Source organism: Phascolarctos cinereus, unplaced genomic scaffold, assembly GCF_003287225.1.
Source record: "Phascolarctos cinereus isolate Bilbo 61053 unplaced genomic scaffold, phaCin_HiC Scaffold_2;HRSCAF=192, whole genome shotgun sequence".
NCBI classification, from domain to species: Eukaryota; Metazoa; Chordata; class Mammalia; order Diprotodontia; family Phascolarctidae; genus Phascolarctos; species Phascolarctos cinereus.
In genome coordinates, this window is record NW_027555625.1 from 375,967,039 (window position 1) to 375,986,431 (window position 19,393).

The 19,393-nt window shown below is 36.3% G+C and overlaps 1 protein-coding gene across 5 annotated transcripts in view; it reads right to left on the bottom strand.

Annotated features, from left to right (window-relative positions):
• Positions 1-270: 270 nt before the first annotated feature.
• The window catches only part of NR3C1 (nuclear receptor subfamily 3 group C member 1), a 136,841-nt gene continuing 117,718 nt past the window's right edge, over positions 271-19,393 (bottom strand). For all 5 annotated transcript variants that reach the window (XM_021004996.2, XM_021004994.2, XM_021004995.2 and 2 more), the window contains exons 7-9: positions 8,949-9,079; positions 5,629-5,786; positions 271-4,750 (exon numbers count right to left, since the gene is read on the bottom strand). In XM_021004996.2, coding sequence (XP_020860655.1) covers positions 4,598-4,750; positions 5,629-5,786; positions 8,949-9,079 — 442 coding nt within the window. In that variant the 3' untranslated portion in view covers positions 271-4,597. The remainder of the gene's footprint in view (positions 4,751-5,628; positions 5,787-8,948; positions 9,080-19,393) is intronic.

The following is a 19,393-nucleotide window of genomic DNA, read 5'->3' on the forward strand; positions in this document are numbered from 1 at the left end:
TCATCACCACTAAGTTCATTTTCTAGCCCTAGAGCTCAAAAGTGTATGTGTTTGGAATGTTTTTTTTTTTAAGAATCTGTTCTTTTTCCCTTTGATTTTAACTTCTAGGGTTACCACCTTCCAAAGAGAATAAAGTCAAGGAGGTGGTTGTGAAAGGGAAGGCAAGAAAAGGAAACCTCCTGGATGATTCCTCCTATACTGGGAAATAGGAAAGCAGATGGATGTACAGGTATCTACCTGAAGCGCTACCAAAAAGCACTGTGGAGTCACTTGATGGAAAAAGCAAGTTTTTATTATGATTTCTGGCCATGATTTGGCATAGCTGTAAATGACTACCATTTACTGCCAATTCTGTACAAACGTGTGCGGTGATATTACTGGGACGGCGAATTAAAACAAAAAGTCAAAGTTAAACATTGCCACACGAGATTTTACAATCCACCATTGCACTGAGTGGGTGAAAAAGACACGTTTTACTACAGAATTATTCTTTCTTTACTATAGAATTATTCAGCATGGATAAAAAACTACAACTTTTATATATTTTTTTAAACAGGAGTCACTGGTTTTAATTATTTTACACATTTTAAAATTACTGTGATAAAAAATAATGAAAAAGCTTTTTAATAATGCCATACACAGTATAATATAGATCTGTCCCCATTACATAAGCTTTTGTTTAATATACAAAATAGAATATCGACACACTTAAATCTATATGTAGTTAAGCAAGGTAAAATATCTAAGGGGGCTATTTTCATACACACAGCCTTTCATCAGAAAGCAAAATCCTTCTTTGAAAGAGACTATTCCTTTCCTAAAAATGAGGTTCTTGTCTCAGCACATCGATAGCCACTGATGTACCAAGACCTGGAATACATGACTGGTTTTGGATGACAGTTGTGCCATTTAAAATACTGTTTAAACTCATTCTTCTTGTATTCTCTCCCTCCCCTCCCCTGTCCCTGTGCTGGAATGATGAAACACATGATCGGTGGCCTTTTTGTGTGACTCAAGATCACATCCCTTTATCAAAGCGAAGGGACCCACTGATGCTAGTGTTTACCATCTATGGAGTATCAAGACAAGTCTTTCAGAAGGCATGTTAAGACTGTGGATTTGGGACAGCAGAGCACTGTCTCTGTGGAAGTGAAAGGGGTCTTTTAAAGCAAGGGTAGAAGTCATTTCTGAATCTCATTCCATGATAATTCCATTGCCACAAACCAATTGCCTGCTCTTTTCCTCTCTTTGGACAGGGGTTTCTTTTGGGCTTCGCCCAAGGAGAGGTGATAAAATGCTGCACGGGCAAAAAAATTTACTTTTGTATGAGAGGAGACTGGTTCATAGCTGACTACCTTTCCCCTTCTCCTGCTAAGATGGAAGGAGAACAGCATATCCCAGGAAGCCTTACAATTTTGTGTCCATATTGCCCAATCACCTCAGTCTGTCCCATGTGGTGGTACCCCATATCATATCATAAAGTCAACAAAGAAGGGTCACATTTTTGAGCTATAACTGGAAGTACTTTCATGGTGGTTCTATATGGGATACACATGCCTTGCAACTCACACTAAAGTGAATAACAACTAAAATAGGTGTGAATGGTTAAGTACAAGTGGGAGAAAGAAGGCTGCCTGCAAGTAGCACCTGGTCTAACTTTTGTCCGAGATCCCACAATTGCAGCCCAAGCATACTGACCTAGTTAAAATTGTATTCCACCTGCATGTATACTCATCCCAAAAGGGTGGGTGCCATTCTTTCCCCAGTGAATGGCTTCATGGCAATCTCACAACTGTCAGTAGGGCCTTCCCTCAGCAGACCATCAGTATGGGATATTTCTTAAACTTGGGAGCAAGCTGGTGTTGACCAACTTTCTTTGAGCAGAGATTTCTTTTCCTGGAACAGATTTTGAAACCTAACTATTGTGAATCTTAAAACATTATTTCTGAGGCACTGTAAAACTTCCCCTCCAGCTAGGTGAAAAACATCTTACAGTAACACTTGGAACCTGGCCATTAGGAAAGAAGCATTCCCTTTTATTTTGCATTTGAAAAAAAAAAAGCAGGTGATTAATTACTCCATTTAAAAAAAAATAAAAGCAAAGGCATATCAAATACTGAAGCTTGTAGCATTCAAAAAGCAATCCAAGAAAAGTCTTACCCCCTCACTTTAATGGGAAGTAAAGCTTTGATATAGGATAGAAAAGAATTAGTGTATTATGAATGACCTGTGATGTTTTGCAGTATATATACATATTGCTGGTACCTGTATGCATTATTATTGCCAAGCTCCTTAAGTCACTGTTTTTGCTAAGCTGGATGAGAGGCTGTATGTGAAAGTAACCCCGCTATTGGCCAGTGCCCATACATATCTAAGAGCCACCTCTTTACCCCCCTGCTTTGTCTGTCTGTCTTTTTCTTTCTTCATTCCTTTTCATTTTTTTTTTCCAGCAGGAGGTCAAAGCAGCCTGTAGGGACAACAGACTCACTGTCTGAACAAGAAAGGTGATTGGAATCTCAGGTAATGGGATGACGCTGTTCACAATTTGATGGGATGTGGCCTTGGCAAAATGACCACATGTAGGATTCCCTCCTCAGTCCCTCTCTTCTCATCTATGGACAACTTTCTGGGGACCTGTGCCAACTATATGAACACTCACATACAAACTACAAATCATTTAGATTACCCTTCTGCATTTCTCTGAACCCTATGAAAAATATAGAACGTGTCATGATAAAACAATCTGTCATCTAAAAATTCATTCTTATTATACACTATACAAGCTATTTTACAATCACTTGAATAAATTGCATGTAAAGCTGCAGTAGCCCTTCCTTTCCTGGATTAGTGAATACCAATATGATATATATTTATATATATGTATATCTGAAAGTAGAACTAAATATAAAAATATATTAGAAGTTTCATATTTTTAATATTAGATTTTTTTTTCAGTTTCTATTACACAAATAATTTGGCCACTGAATAAAAATCAATTCTTGTTGTGGCTCAGTAAATAGGTTAAGTTTTGAGCTTACAGAAAGTCGCTAAGGTGCACACAGAAAGGGCTACTACAGCTTCTAAATCTTCTAAAATGATCACCCATAGTGAGGAGGAGAGATTCACAAGACCCCTGTCAAGTTTATGGCACATGAGAAAGTGGAGAGGAAGGGACGTGTAAGCCTCACAAACACAAAAGTCTGACAACACGACCGGAAATCACAGAAATCCATAGCTGAGCATCTCCTGTGCCCCAGGGGACAGGAACTGATTGGTGCGAGATGGGAATGTGAAAATGGGTGTTGGGCCAGTTCATTTTCTTGGTTTGATTTCTGTGGTTTAGTAAATTGAACCTTTAAAAACCAGATAAGGTTGGCTTCTTATTTGAGTAAAATTTAGGAAGGGGCAGTACTGGTTTTAAGAACAGACACAAAATCTCCAGGTATGACTGAAAAACTTCTCTGGGTTGTTCTAAAACTGTGAAGGTCAATATTCTTTTAGAAAGGGGTCCCCAAATGAGATTTAATGCTTACTTCCTTGCCATCTTTCTGTGGACTCTTATTCTACAAAGCCTTGATGAGGAGGGAGGCCTGAAGAATGTCACAGCTGGCAGGAATTAGAACCCATGAAAGCATTCAGAATCTTGCTCCTTGTTTTTCACTCTGCCCTAACTGTGTGATTAGACCATTTCTAGAAGTTATTCTCTAGTTACCATAGCTTATCGAGCAGACCACCAGACTGGGTGACATGTACCAGTTAGTTACCGGGTGGGACTGTGTCTATTTGCTATGCAGATGTGTAGATATCCCTTATAAAACATTATGGTGATAATTGGTAAAGACCCTTGAGGTCTGAGAAAATTCTGTTTGTGATCTCCTGAGAGCAAAAAACTCTCGGGGTAGAAGCACCAACCCATTTTCACACAGAAGAACAATGGTTAGCGTTTATTTAGGAAAGCTGTGAACCGGATGCCCACCTGAAACAGACAGCTGTACAACAGGCAACTCGAATACAAAAATGATGTAAGAAAAATGGGCAGGCCTAGTTCACTGGATATAAAGGTAAAGGAAACTGCTAAAACCAGACAGTTATAGCTATAAAAGGCACAACTTCCCTTTTCTGGCATACATTTGTAAACTTTTTCGGGTTACCATGCATAAATCAAAAGGCTATCTTAACTATACAGGCGGAGAAGGGAAGAGAAAAAAAAAAAAAGAAAAACATGACCAAAAAAAGTCCTAGAAAACACTTATCCAACCAACTGTGGAAAATCACTAGTAGAATGTTCATGATGCAGATTCCTGGCAGCAGGAGTTGGGGTGCCATTTTCTATCCACTGAGAAGTTCTTTCCCAGGATGACATGTCTGATTTCCAGGATGTACAAAATGACTTATGTCACTTCCTTTCTCCCTACTGCTCCTGTTGCTTCAAAGCAACTGTGTTCATGTCCAAGCCTTGGCCCTCTAGAAACCACATGTAGTGCATAATTGCAGAAGAAACGCCGCCACGAGGACAGAAGTGAACCAGTCTGTAAGTCTGTATGATGAAAGCGATAAATCTGACTTTTCTTTAAGGCAACCTCTTGTATTAAGGCAGTCATTTCTGATGAAAGAGCAATTTTTTGATATTTCCATTTGAGTATTTTGGTATCTGATTGCTGATAATTTCAGCCAACATCTCTGGGAACTCGATGCTCATGGTCTTATCCAAAAATGTCTGGAAGCAATAGTTCAGAAGGCTTTCAACTATCTAAAAGGAAAAGAGAATGAGCCAGGTAAAAACGATGTCCAAAGGATAGGCTGTAATGTAGCTGCAAGCAACAATCCTTATTCCTTGTTCATTACAGCCCTGCCCTGACTCCCCAAAGGGGAAAAGTGGAAGAACTTAGCAAACAGTTACACATGGTATATTCCAAGTTGTCTTAGAGCATTCAGCCGGATGGACTGCCAGTGGACAGGAGAGTCTACAGAATACTAGAATGGAAAACATAGTGCCAGCTGTTTCCACTTCTGCAGGAATAATGGTTGTTGACTCATTTCAAATGACTCCCCATCATGAACGTTATTACATCTCAGCCAAATGGGACTACCGGTTGTTTCTTGAACCTAGTATTCTACTTCCCACCTTGGGGCATGTGCACAAATTGGCCTCCATTGAATGTCCTTCCTCATTCACCTCCTCTCAGAATACTTTTCTTCCTTCATACCTCAGCTCAAATATCACCTATTCGACAAAGTCTCCCCTGATCCCCCCTAGTTTCTGGTGCTCCCTCCTGCCTCAAATCCTGTATTTTATTTGGTAACTCTTTAAAAAAAAAAAAACCAAACAGCTACTTGTATACATGTTGTATCCCTTCCAGAAGAATGTCAACTCTTGAGGACAAGGATGCGTTTGTGTTTGTCATTTTGTTGCTGGTGATGTGCACACAGTAGGAGCTTAATATGTGCTGAAATGAAATGGGTGGCCTGAGTTGGGAGTTCATCTCTTGCTTTTGCTTCATGACATTCCTGGTGTTACCTGGTAGTTTATGCCACTTCCAGTATATCGACCATTCTAAATAGATGGGTTTCAAAAAGCAAGACCTAATACCCCTAAACAGTGTGATGACTGAAATTTGAGAAACTCACCTCATGCATGGAGTCCAGAAGTTTAGTGAGCTGATAAAATCGCTGCCAGTTCTGACTTGAGTTTCCTTCCCTCTTGACTATGGCTTTCCCCAGCTCTTTGATGTAAGTCATTCTAATCTCATCAAAGAGTGACTGGCTCTTCAAACCTTCCTTGGGAACTGAAAAAGGGGGGGAAAAAAAAGGAAGTTGACTTTTGATGGTGGGGATTCGGATGTATTATAAATTCTTTCACATGGTGGTGTGATGGCTGGAGAGTGAAATACTCCAGAACAACATTTCTACCCTGACCATAAGTATGATGTTTGCAACAAGTCAAGACTGTCCTATACAGTACTGGCACATGCTTTTGTTAAGATAGAGCCATTTGGGAAGGTCTATGAAACCACCTTGGAAGCTAACTATATGACAGAACTCTGATACCCAACAGAAGTGAGAAGCATCCTCAAAATCTATGTTGTGAGGAGAGAAAATGAAATCAGAAACAACTGCCTTGAAGCCTGTGGGTAGCAGGTTTGGCTCACTGAAGACAGAACAGAAGAGGAATATTTGGAAATAGTGCTGAAATGGCCATGTTCAATGATGTGACTCAGTAAAATAAACATAGCCTAAGATAGATCATGGATGCTTAGTGGCTTGGACTCCTGAAGTTCCTATCTTCTTGTGAGAAAAAGAATATAGTCTCTGTTGAGGAGGCATAAGTTATGTCACTATGTGGCTATGAATTCTATTTACAAATCAAACCAGTACAAACAGTATTTTTCCTGTGGGTTGGTGTTATCGGTGTCATGGTGGAGTAGAAGCTGCTTTCCACTTTCCAGTCAGTAGACCCAGGGTAACTATCTGCCAGCCAGCACTGGAGATAAGAGAAGACAAATCCTTTTGCGATGGCTTGTTACATGTATATGGTCTTTTCTTGAAATGAGGATCATAAGACTGCTGTACCTTTAGCTAATGCTTGTAGTGCATTCCTATACTTTTTTGTCTCCTCCCCTTCTGGCCAAATACAATCAGTTGGACCTAGCTCCTACATAGACTAAAATGGGTGCCAAGTGAGATGACGTATCCTGATGTAAAATGAAATTGATGGTGTCTTTGAGAATAAGGAATGCTAAAGCTCACCTTATTTTTAGCCTGTCTCATCTCAGTGTAGCAGATCTTAAGTGATAATAGCTCACATTTTATAAAGGACTGTACTGCATGACTCAGCAAATGCTCTGGATCCTAATTCTGGTAGAGATCTTCATATTGGCTCTGTGACATAGGCAATATAAATGTTCTACCCAATTTCCAGGTAACTGGCTTGCTGGAGGTCACAGAGTGAGGGAATAGTGGACTTGGGACTTAGCCCAGGTCTTCTAAGTCCAAATCCAAGGTTCTTTCTTTGCAATGGATAGTATCACACCTCTTTGTGTGTCTTCTCCCTAATGTACTTACTCTATGAGGGCAAAGATTGTTTTGTCTAAACTTTTGTGTTTTCATAGTGCTGGGCTGTGTCTTATACACTGGTAAGAAATAAGTTGAATGGAATTGTTATTTTCCCTCAATTATTTATTTTACAAGAGATTTCCTAATCTATACTGAAATTTGCATTGAAGGGATGCTGCAATATATACCTTGAAAATAATCTCATCATACTAGAGAGACTATTAAGTCTAGGTACACTCTGAGGTTAACTCCTTGCAGGTATCTGAAAAAAAATCTTTAGTAGTCTGCACTTAGAACATGGTAAAAAAATATCTACTAAACAGGATGTTTCGTTTATATTTTTGTGGCTTTAAAACTAGATTTCTGCCTTATTCTCTGGTGTGGCTGATAAATGTTACTGCTGGCATATATTATTATATAACTATATATTATTAAATGAGTTTTCTGGAAAGCCCTTCGTTTTAATTTGGACAAAGAGAATGTGAGGATTGGTTGCTGTGTTCTGGCAAACATTTCCACTGGGCCATGCAGATCACTTGTGGAAATTCTCGTTTTGATGGGTTGGGGTGGGGAATCTGTGGTCTCAAGCCACATGTGGCCTTCTAAGTCTTCAAGTGTAGCCCTTAGACCGAATCCAAACTTCATAGAACAAATCCCCTTTATAATAAAAGGATTTGTTATGTAAAAAAAAAAATCTGTTCTGTAAAACTTGGACTTAGTCAAAACACTGTACCGAGGGACCTAGAAGACCACAAGTTCCTTACCCCTGGATTAGGTAGTATTCCTGTGCAAGACATCCTCAAACCTTCTCTGGGGTTGTTCATGAGAAATGGAGGAGTAAATGACTGTCAGAGAGGAAAATTGGGTGCCCTAGGTTATACAGCCTATAACTTGTTATATGTTGGTAGCAAGACATAGAAAAGCCAGTGCTTTGTGTAGTCACATATACACTGAAATACGTCTATTCAGGTTCTCTGGTATCAAAGAAGCCTTGGCGTTCTGAGAGGGAAAAGGTGCCTTATTTGTTTTGACTGCCTCAGAGGTTCGTTGCTTCACAGTATCTTGCTTAGGGTTGGCAAGAAGAGCTGAGGCTTCTTTATAGCAATTCTGGGAATTCAGCTCAACTGCATTAACATGGAGCTGAGTGAGTGTGTGTGTGTGTGTGTGTGTGTGTGTGTGTGTGTGTGTGTGTGTGTATAAATATGACGTGGGAGGAGTCTTCCCTCCCCAGTCTTCCTGTTGCCCTCTGTTCTTGATCTTATGTAATAGATGCAGCAACGAATTGACTTTAGGACTACAATGTTTTTCTATCTACGTGGTATGCTGCAGACTCAAGACTTCTTTTCCCTTTGTAGAAGGGAACGTGGACAGTTCAGAAATCCAAAAAATAAGACCAATCACACAGACACATCAGATGTGTATATTATTTTGTTCAATATTTATCTGGGTGATTAAAGGTCCAATGCAACTAATATTTGCATAGTCTCTATATAACCCTGAAAATTGTCTTCTTAGGTATTACTGACGATATACTAATGAAGGATTACAAATGAGGCTATCTCTATGGGCAGTTTCACATATAGCTGACACTTAATGTAACAAAAATCATAATGAGAACACCTAGCATTTACGTAGCTTTAGTATTTACAAGGCTCTTTAAAATACTATCTCATTTGAGCCTCAAAACACCATTAGTATTTTTACAGATGCAGATAGAAGTTAAGTGATTTGCCCAGGATCACACAGTTAGTGTCTGAGGCAGGATTTGAATTCAGGACTTCCTGATTCCAAGTCCAATGCCTTATCCATTTTACCACCTGGATGTCTATAATGTCTCTGAATGGAATACAGTCACATGAAACAAATACTTGGCACCAGATAAGTGACTAGCCTACCTGTAGAGAGAAGTAATAAGGTTTTCATGCAGAGATATTCTTCATAAGACACCTGAAGCCTTTGTAATTCACTGGACACAAGTAACATATGTTTACATTGGTCATACATGCAGGGTAAATTCATCCTCTGCCTATGAAAGAAAGGCAAACATGAAAAACTGCCATTAGAAACAGATAATCAGATAGATCTAACCAAACACAGCCATCTCATTTGACCCATTTCAAACACAGTCTGGAGAAATAATTAGATTTTTCACCTGGAGAAACTGCAGCTGGTGTTTCTATATTTGGGGATAGAATTCCCCTTCCTACAAGATTTTTATAATTCTTCATTTGCCACTTTTATAAAAAGGCTTGTGACATCTCTAACCTATATCCATAATGGATTGTCATGACTGCCACCAAATTACTGTTTACTTGTTTTTCCCCCTCCTACTTCAAAATGAACTTCATTAGGTCCCCATTTCTCATATGTTACCCTTTTAATTTACCTTGTGATATTCCCTTAGATCAAGAGTTTTTAACCTAGGGGTCTGTGAGCCTGTTTTCTAAACATTTTGACAACTATAATTCAATGACTGGTTTCTTTTGTAATCTTATGTACTTCATGGATTTAAAAACATTATCTTCAGAAGTCCACAGATTCCACAAAACTGCTAAAAGCATCCATAGCACAAAAAAGTTAAGAACTGCTGCTCTAGAAAATGTTTCCCTACACACCCACACACCCACGTGTGCACTCACATTCTTTTCTTTAACTATTTCAACCTTTCAGAGTTGCTATTAGAACTGGTCTTATACTTCTCATACAATTAGTAGCAACTCATGGCAAATATGTGACAACTGGATCAGAGGAAAGGCTAGCTATGTTAATTTAGCTTCACTGCAGAGCACTTATAAGGTTTATACCTGAGACATTGGTTCAATGTGCATGTCGACTTTTGGTTTCTGTACAAAGTACTGAAACTACTCTTCTTACTCTTTTAATGTGATCTGTCTGCATATATTCACTGAATAGGGAAGACAGTCAAATAGAAGCCTCCTACTCTTCATAAAAACAAGCTTGGTCCCTCCGGTGGATCTTGAGAACTTTTAAAACATCTCGAATTGTTGCATTTACTTAGAAAACACTGACCAATTAATTAACAGACATGCACTATAAGAAATGCTTTGTTAAATAAAAGCATTCAAATATTCATTTCTTAGCATATAATTATAACTTGGTTATAAGTACTAGCAAGCTACAATGGAACCAAGAATTACTAATCTCCAATTACAGTATATGTACTATAACTGATGAAAATAGCTACCTCCCACATGATACTTTAACAATGATAACTCACCAGTTATGTTTAAATACTATGAAATTATAATCTTACAGATTTTTTGGATGTATAGGCGTGTTCCGAAGGACCAAATATTTCCAAGATGAATAGAAAACAATGATATACTATCTTATTCTTTGGCTCCATTTAAAGGGCTAACGTTTCTGCACTAGTAAACTGCCCATGTCAATAAATGTTATCCTATTCTCTTTCATTTCCAGTGATACTACTACCTTCAGTCTAAATATATAGCTCTGGTTCAAAACCTGACTCCCTCCCTTCTCCCAAGTCATAATTGCCAAATATGATCAATTCTATCTCCACAATATTCCTTACAACTTTCCTCCTAGTTTAGGTCTCATCACTACAACAACTGTAAAAGTCTCTTATTTCATCCCACTGCCAAAGTAACCAATGGAGGCAGTGTGATATGGTGAAAAGAACATTATGTCCAGGATCAGAAGATGCAGGTTTGAGTTCTAACTCTGCTACTTACTACCTGTGTCATCTCTGACAAGCCACTTCTTTCTCTGGGTCTTGGTTTATTCACATGCAAGGTGGAAGGATTGGACTACACCATCTCTGAGTCCTGAGTACTGTGATACTCTGACTAAATCAACATAAAACACAGCCAGTGGTTGCAAGATTTAGAGTTGGAAGGACCAGAAATTTCTGTGTTTAGTTCAAGTCCCTCTCTTCTCTCTATACTCTCTTGGTGACCTCATCAACTCTCATGGACTTAAATAATTATAATCTAGGCAGAAGACTTACAGATATATCTACATATACATATACACATATACAATATACACAGATACACACACACACACACACACCCACCCACACACACCCCTCTTCAGCCCTAGTTTTTCTCCAGTACGGTATCACCAAATGCCTATTAAAATAGTTTAGAGATATCTAAAAATCAGTATATTCAAAACAGAAGCACTTCATCAAACTTCCCTACCAGGCTTTCAGTCTTTCAAATTTATATTTCAACATTTTCTTTGATTTGATACTATTCCTTACCTCATATATCCAAATAGTTGTACATCTTGTCTTTTCTAATTTTATAATAACTCTTATATATTACTCCTCCTATTTGTATGTGAATAGTTGAATTTTTTAAAAGTATATTAGCTGGACCATTAAAATTTGAACAGTTCATCCTCCTCGTCATCTGTCCCTCACCTTCCCCTCTGTCCTTTTGGTAAGAAGTTCACTCTAAAATAAAAGCAGTTTTTTCTAAAGCCATTCTTAGGGTGGTCACCTGGCATTCAGACAAAAGCCACATATGTCTAAGACTGCTGATGGTGTTAAATGTATGCATGGTCAAACTGCTCAAAAGACTAAAATCATGAGTACAGAAATACTGTACATGAGTTCATCCATGCGTAGTCTAATTTTTTTTTTCTTAAGGAACATACAAAATTTCACCATATTTATTGATTATAAAGAAGCATTTGATTTTGTACAGTGAAACACCATCTTATATATTCTTCCAACAAGTTGTCTCCTTTTCAAAATTATACAAAATCTCTTAAAGATACTACAACAGAGACAATCTGGTTCAATGACCTTATCATTATTAATGTCTTTTTACATATGAAATAATTTCTTTTAAAAATTTTTTGCTGATTTTTTTTGGTTTTTACTTTATAGAATACCTGTACTCTGTGACAGCTCTCTTGTAACAAAGTAAAATAATTAAGCAAAACTGAAAATACAGTGACCTTATCTGAAAGTATATGCAACATTCCAAAGCTGTAGTACAACCTTCTATTAAAATGTTTTTTAATGAACCGAAATTCATTTTCTTTCCTTCTCACCCCAACCTCACTGAAAACAAACAAAAAAAACCAAATTCCTTGGAATAATAACCAAAATGAAGCAAAACAAATTCTCTCAATGTCTGTACACAAAAACATATATATGTCAAATTTGCCCCAAGGACTGATGGCTCTATACCAAAAATTCTGGTATGCTGTTTTGTTGGTGTCATTGTTTTTAATGAAATTATCTATGGTTTCTATGATTTATTTTTGATTCACAAATTCTTTAGCATTAAGTTATTTAATTGTGTTTCAGTTGTGTTTCATCCTTTTTTTTTTTAGCAACTCTTTAACATAATTTTAATTCATTATGGTCTATCCAGGATACATACACACACACATATCTGCTTTTCTGCATTTGTTCATGAGGTTTTTATGATTAATTTTATAAAGATGCCATATGCAGCAATAGTCACCACAGTTCTATCATATTAAATTTTTCTAAATTTCTACATAGGTTATGTTCTTTGTTTATTTTTTATTACATTTATATAGGGCTGGTAGGAATGAATAAGGTCACCTCCTGCTATTAAGGTTTTATTGCCTATTTCTTCTTGTAATTAACTTAGTTTTTCCCTTAATTATTCAGGAGCTATGTCATTTAGTGTATGGATGTTAAGTGTTGAGATAATTTTATTTTCTGTTAGTTTTCAGCAAAATGTGGCTTCTTTATAGTTTTAGTTATCTGTTTTTGCTACTGTCTTGAATGAAATCATAATTGCTACAATTGCCTTTTTTTTAAAAAAAATTGGCTGAGGCATAATAGATTTTGCTCCAACCCCTTATTTTAACTATGTGAATATTTGTGTTTCAAGTGTGTTTCCTGTATATAACAAATTGTTGGGTTTTATTAACCTCTTCCATTTTATAGGTGAGTTAATTCCATTCATATTCATAGTTTGTTTTGGGGGGGGTTGGGCAATGGGGGTTAAGTGACTTGCCCAGGGTCACACAGCTAGTAAGTGTTAAGTGTCTGTTTTAAACTTCTCTTCATCTTCTTCCCAAGCTTAAGGTTTATTTTACTTATGACTATTCCCCTCCTGAATCTATCCTTTTTCTTATACTCTTGTTTTTCCTCTTAGTATCCCTGCTGATTTGAATGTATTTCTATACAAAACTGTGTAGATGTTCCGATCATTTTTCATTAGTTTAAATGAAAGTAAAGTTCAAGTGACGCTTGCTTTCTCTACTTCTTCTATGTTTATATATAATTTTACCTGTACAACCTGATTACATATGTTAATAAGTCCCCTTCTCATTTTCCTTCAATGTATTTTTCTCTCCCCCCTTTATTTTTTCTTATAGCATTTTCAAAACATAACAAAACTATTTATAGGTGTTCTATCTCAAGTAACTACCTCTGTGACCCTCCGTGACATTACGATTTTGAAAGAACACTTTCAACACCTCTCCATTTCCATTAGAATGTAAACAGTTCATCAAATTGTTCACTTGCATTTGCCTTTTTATTTTTCTCCTGATATTTGCATTTCAGAGTTCCTTTTCAGCTTTCAGTTTTTTTCTTCTTCTTTACAATCAGGAATGATTGAAAGTTTTCTTTTTCATTGAGGATCCATTTTTTTCTCCTTGTAGGATTACTCTCTATTTTGCTGGGTGAATCACTCTTGGATGCAGACCTTTATCTTTCACTTTCTGAATATCTCATACCATACTTTCGGCTACTTTATGGTGCTAGCTGCTATATGCAATCTTGATTGTGATTTCTCCATATCTGAATTCTTTCTATCTGGATGCTTCTAATATTTTTTCATTTCTTTGGAATCTGAATTGTGGCAATGTCATTCCTGAGAATTTTCATTTTGGGTTTTTTTTTTCAGGTGATTGGTGGATTTCCTCCCCTATTTTTCACAATGCCCTTTTGTTCTAATGTATCTGGGAAATTTTCATTAAAGATTTCTTGAAATATATCATCCAAGGTTTTTTTTTTTATTATGGATTTCAGGTAGTCTTATGGTTTTTAAGTTACGTCTCCTTGATCTGTTTTCAAAGTCAGCTGCTTTTGATATGCATATGCAATAGTTTACATTTACCTCTATTTTCTGTGTCTTTGACTTTATTGTAAGAATTCTTGTTGTGTTCTAGGGTCATTAATTTGTATTTATTTCATTCTGATTTTGGGGGAGTTTGCTACTAGAATAAAGTTTTGCACCACTTCTATAAAAGCTGTTGATCCTTTCCTTAATTTTCTTCTCCATAGCTACTATTTCTTTCACATTATTTTAAAACTCTTACATACTTTTTTTAAACAAAGAATTCTAATTGTTTCTATGGGACAACTGTTTTTTTTTCCCTTTGAGGTTTTTATTATATGTTTTTTAATTATTCTTCTCTTTTGGGTTTTAGTCATCCCTTACATCTCTCTCTCTTTACTCATTTTTTTTTTTTGCTGAGGCCTTAGGAGTTGAGTTCTAGATCTTCCCTACTCTGAGTATCAAATCAAATTACTGTTAAGAGATTCAAAAGGATGTCTCCAAGATCGCACAGAGACTCAGTCATAACTCAGCCAGGATTTCCAGAACTCAGCTTTCCACATAACTAGATTTACAAAAGTGAAACCCAGTGCATTAACTATAATTATTCGTTTTTGAGAGTTCTCATGTTTGTAGTTGAAAGCATTAGCTTGGAACAAACCTATGTAACAGTGTTGAGAAAAATATAATAAAAGGCAGCCTGGTCTAGTGGAATGGGCTTTGAACCTAGATTCAAATTCTTCCTTAGATGCTTACTTGGTGCATGACCAAGTCAGTGAACCTCTCTGGGATTCAGCTTTGTCATCAGAGAAGGTTGATTTCAGTGTTTAACTCTAAAGCTATGATCTTATGAACTAAAAGAGCCACCTTTGGGGACAAATAATTCAGAAATGATGACTGCAATGGCCTTTTTCACGACCTAGCCTTCCTATACACCATTACCATCACCCTTCCCATTTTCAATTCTAATCAACAAAGGCAGTTCTGGATAGAATACTCTATTAGTTAGAAACCTTTTCCTACGACTATTATTTTTTTCCCCTACTACAATTCTTATTAGAATCTTATAACCATGTTATACTTTGTTATACCATATTAGCACCTTCCTATTCTATACTTCTAGCACACTGATAGAAAATTCCCCATATCCTTGTCATTCACTTGCCCATCTGATGGTAGCAAAAAAAAAAATTATTCTCTGCTGTTATCTTTTTCTACATTCTCATCCTTATCAAACTCAGCACTTTCTCTCTCTCCTATCCTCTCCTACAGTCCCCAGAACTCCTGCTGCAATTTTAACAACTTCCCTTCATTTGAGACATCTGTTTCACTCGCTTTACATCTTCTGGAACTCACAAAGAATTTGCTTTTGACTTAGCATAGAAATACCCACAAACTCCCTTATTTTTTAATCCTTTTTGATCTTTATTGTGTATATAATACGGATTTGTTGATGTCATTGTACTTAACTACAGAACTGTTGGTGTATATCTCATTCTTTTATTATTACTCTAAGTCATTTCATGGAATCTGTCTCATATTTCTTTGAATTTTTAAACTGATTATTTGTTACAATAGCATTTTATTAAATCATTATAACACAATTTGTTCAGTCATGTCTGGTAGACAGACACCTAGTTTGTTTCCAGTTTCTTTTACTATTACAAATAGTGATACTAGAAATGTTTTTGTACATCTAGGTATTTTTTCCCATTAATAACTGCTTTGGGTTTGGTCCTAGTTGTGGGACCACTGAATCAAATGGTAGTCACCTTTTAAAACTCTTATTGAATAATTTCATATTATTTTCCCAAAAGACTAGCACTCTAAGAGCAGTATAATAGTATGCTTACTTTTACCACAGAAGAACCAGGAAAGAATTTTACCTTTTGTTGTTGTTATCTTTGCTAATTTGATGGCACAGTGGAGAGAGAGCTGGAGTCAAAAATGGGTTCAAATCCTACCTCTCAGACATACCAGCTATGTGAAAATGAACTGATGCAGAGTGAAGTGAGCAGAACCAGGAGATACACAGTAACAAAAATATTGTAACAATGATCAAGTGTTGAGGGCTCGGCAATTCTGATCAATACAGTGATCCAAGATAATTCCAAAGGACTCCTGATGAATAATGCTATCTACCTCTAGAGAAATGACAAACTCTGGATGCAAACTGAAGTGTAGTTTTTTCACTTACTTCATTTTTCTTTTTTTGGGCAATGTGACTGATATGGGAATATGTTTTGCATGACTTCACATGGATAACTAATATCACATCGCCTGCCTTCTTAATGGGTGGGGGGAGGAGCTGAAGGCAAGGATAGAATTTTCAACAAAAAAACCCCCCACTAAAATAAATAAAAAATAAAATTTTAAAAAGAAAAAAATTAACAAGTTATTTAACTTCTTAGGACCCTGAGAAATTCTCTAAGTTTCAGTTCTCTAAGATAGAGAAGAACTGCTGATCATCTGCACTGGTGGAGGAAATTTCCACATTAGGAGTTCTCTATATGAATAGAATCAGTCTATAAGGAATTTCAAAGTTGTTTTAACTTGCAATTGATTCTTAGATATTTTGATTATTTTTTCCCGGTAGCTGTGCCTGTTTTTTTTTTTATGAGTTTGTTCATATCCTTTGACCACTTAATGAACAGAGAATGATGCCTACCTTTATCTTAATTCCTTACAGAGTATGGATGATAGGCTTTCAGAGTTGCTGCATGAAAGTATTTTTTTCCAGTTTTTTTCCTTTCCTTCTTATTTTGGATAAATTGCCTAGTGTCATGTAAAAGTTTTTATTTTCATATAATCAAACACCTGTTGTATCTCTTATTATTTCCTCTAAGTTACTGCTTTTTTAGAATTCCTCTGCTCTTAACAGGTATAAAAGATGTAACAATCCCTTGTCATCTAGTACTTAATGATATATTAAAATATTTAAATTGCCAGTTTATTCATAATTATGATTAATGGTGTGAGGTGTTTGTTATGTGTATATATATATATATATTTGCCAAACTGCTAATTTTTCTAATAATTTTTAAAAATTTAATAATGGGTTTATTCCCCAGTGTTTCATGATCCTAGGTATACTGAATGTTAGGCTGCTGTCTAAACCTTGTTCTAGTTCACTGCTGTCTAACCTATTTCACTGATCTACTTCTTTTCTAGTACAAGAAGTTTTAATGATTACTGCTTTATAGTATAATTTGAACCAGAATGGTAACTAGAAAGAGCATTTGATTTGGAGTCAGAGGACCTCGGTTCAAGTCTTGGCTCTACTTTTTACTTCCTGTGTGACCTTCAGCAATTCTCTTAAATATTTCTGGGTCTCAGTTTCCTCATCTACACCATCTATGAAATTCAGGAGGTTTCACTAGATGATCTCTTATTTTCTCGTTCGATAAGAAAAAATTTTCCCCAAAATTTTCTTTCATTGGATACACATATACACATACATACACATATACATTAACACATATATGTATGTATGTATTTGGCCACATCCCAAAGAAAAAAATATAAACGTGTGTGTATAAAAATATAATTTCCATACTCTTAGTCTCAGGATTTAGATAGCATGTTTCAGCATGCATCTGTCCTCTGGAATTATGGCTGGTTATTATGGTGATCACAGTTCACACAACTTTCAAAGTTGTTTGTCTTTAAAATATTGTTGTCACTGTATAAACTATTCTCCTGCTCTCCTGGTTCTGCTGACTTTAGCCTGTATTAGTTTATATATCTATATCTATATCCATATATCTGTATCTATATCTTTCCAGGGTTCTCTGAAACCATTTCCTTCATCATTGCTTAAAATATTCTATGACCATTTGTTCAACCACTTCCAAGTTGGCGCTGGGCACTCCCTCAAATTTCCATTCTTTGCCAGTCAGTCAACAAATATGTATTAAACACCCACAATATATCAGGCACTGTGTTAAGCATTAAGCCACCTCAAAAAAGCCTTAAACATTTTTGTACATCCTTAGACTTTGTTTTGCTTAGGACTAATCCCTCCTTTAATTTGCCCTCTCTCTAATTCCCCATCTTCTCTTTTCCCATTTCCCTCCCTGATGAATGAAACATGTTGCTGTACCCAATAGTGTGTGTTTGTGTCTTTGTGTGTATGTGCGTATTCTTCCCTCCCTTGATCAGCTCAGATGAGAATCAGATTGAAGCATCAGCCACTCTCCATTTTCTGCCTTGTTTGTATAGACTTCTTATATACCCTGATTATTTGAGATTAAAAAAAAAATTCTCACTAACTTTTCTGATAGGGCTCAGAGAGGACACATGTTATCATCTCTACATATTAAAAACAGAAGGCATTTATCCTTCTTTAGTCTCTTATGATTATTTGTGTTTATCTTTTGTTTCTCTTAACTCTTGTATTAAACTTCAATTTTCTACACAGCTCTCGTTTTTTCATTAGCAATGCTTGGAAACCTCCTTCATAAAAGGTCCATTTCCCCCCTGTAACATTACAATCAGTTTTTCTGGCAAGTTATTCTTGGTTACAATCCCATGTTCTTTGCCTTCCTAAATATTAATTCCAAACTCTCTATTCTTTCATAGTGGTGGCTGCTAAATCCTGTGTAATCCTGAATAAAATTCCCTAGTACTTGAGTTGTTGCTTTCTGGCTGCTTATATTTTTTTTTTCCCCCTTTGACCTGAAAGCTCTGGATTTTGGCTATAATGTTTTGTTCCTGGGAATTTTCATTTTGGGGTTTCTTTCCAGAGATGACTGGGTAGATTCTTTCTATATCCACTTTGTCCTATGGTTCTAAGCCATCTGGGCAGTTTTCTTTTGTGATTTCTTGAAATATGTTAAAACTTTTTTTCTTTTGGTCATAACTTTCAGGTAGTTCAACAATTCTTAACTTTTTTTCTCAATCATGTTTTCCAGGTCAGTTATTTTTGCTTTGAGATACCTTATATTTTCTTCTGTTTTATTTCCTTCAGTCTTTTGACTTTGTTTTCAATATTTCTTGATGTTTCATGGAGTCATTGGCTTCCATTTGGTCCATTCTGATGTTCAGGGAGTTTTTGCTTGGGCAAGGTTTTATACCTTTGGCACTAAGCTGTTAATTCCCTTTCCATTTTTTCTTCAAGCACTCTTATTTCATTTATAAAAAAGATACTTTTAACTCTTTAAAAAATGCCGGCAACTCTTAATTCATATCTTCCTAGAATTCTAGTAGAATTTGTACCCCAGCTGTGTTTTTCTGTAAGTCTTTGCTTGTAGATGTTTTGGAGCCATTCTCCTCTTCTGAGTTTGTCCTGAGCATCC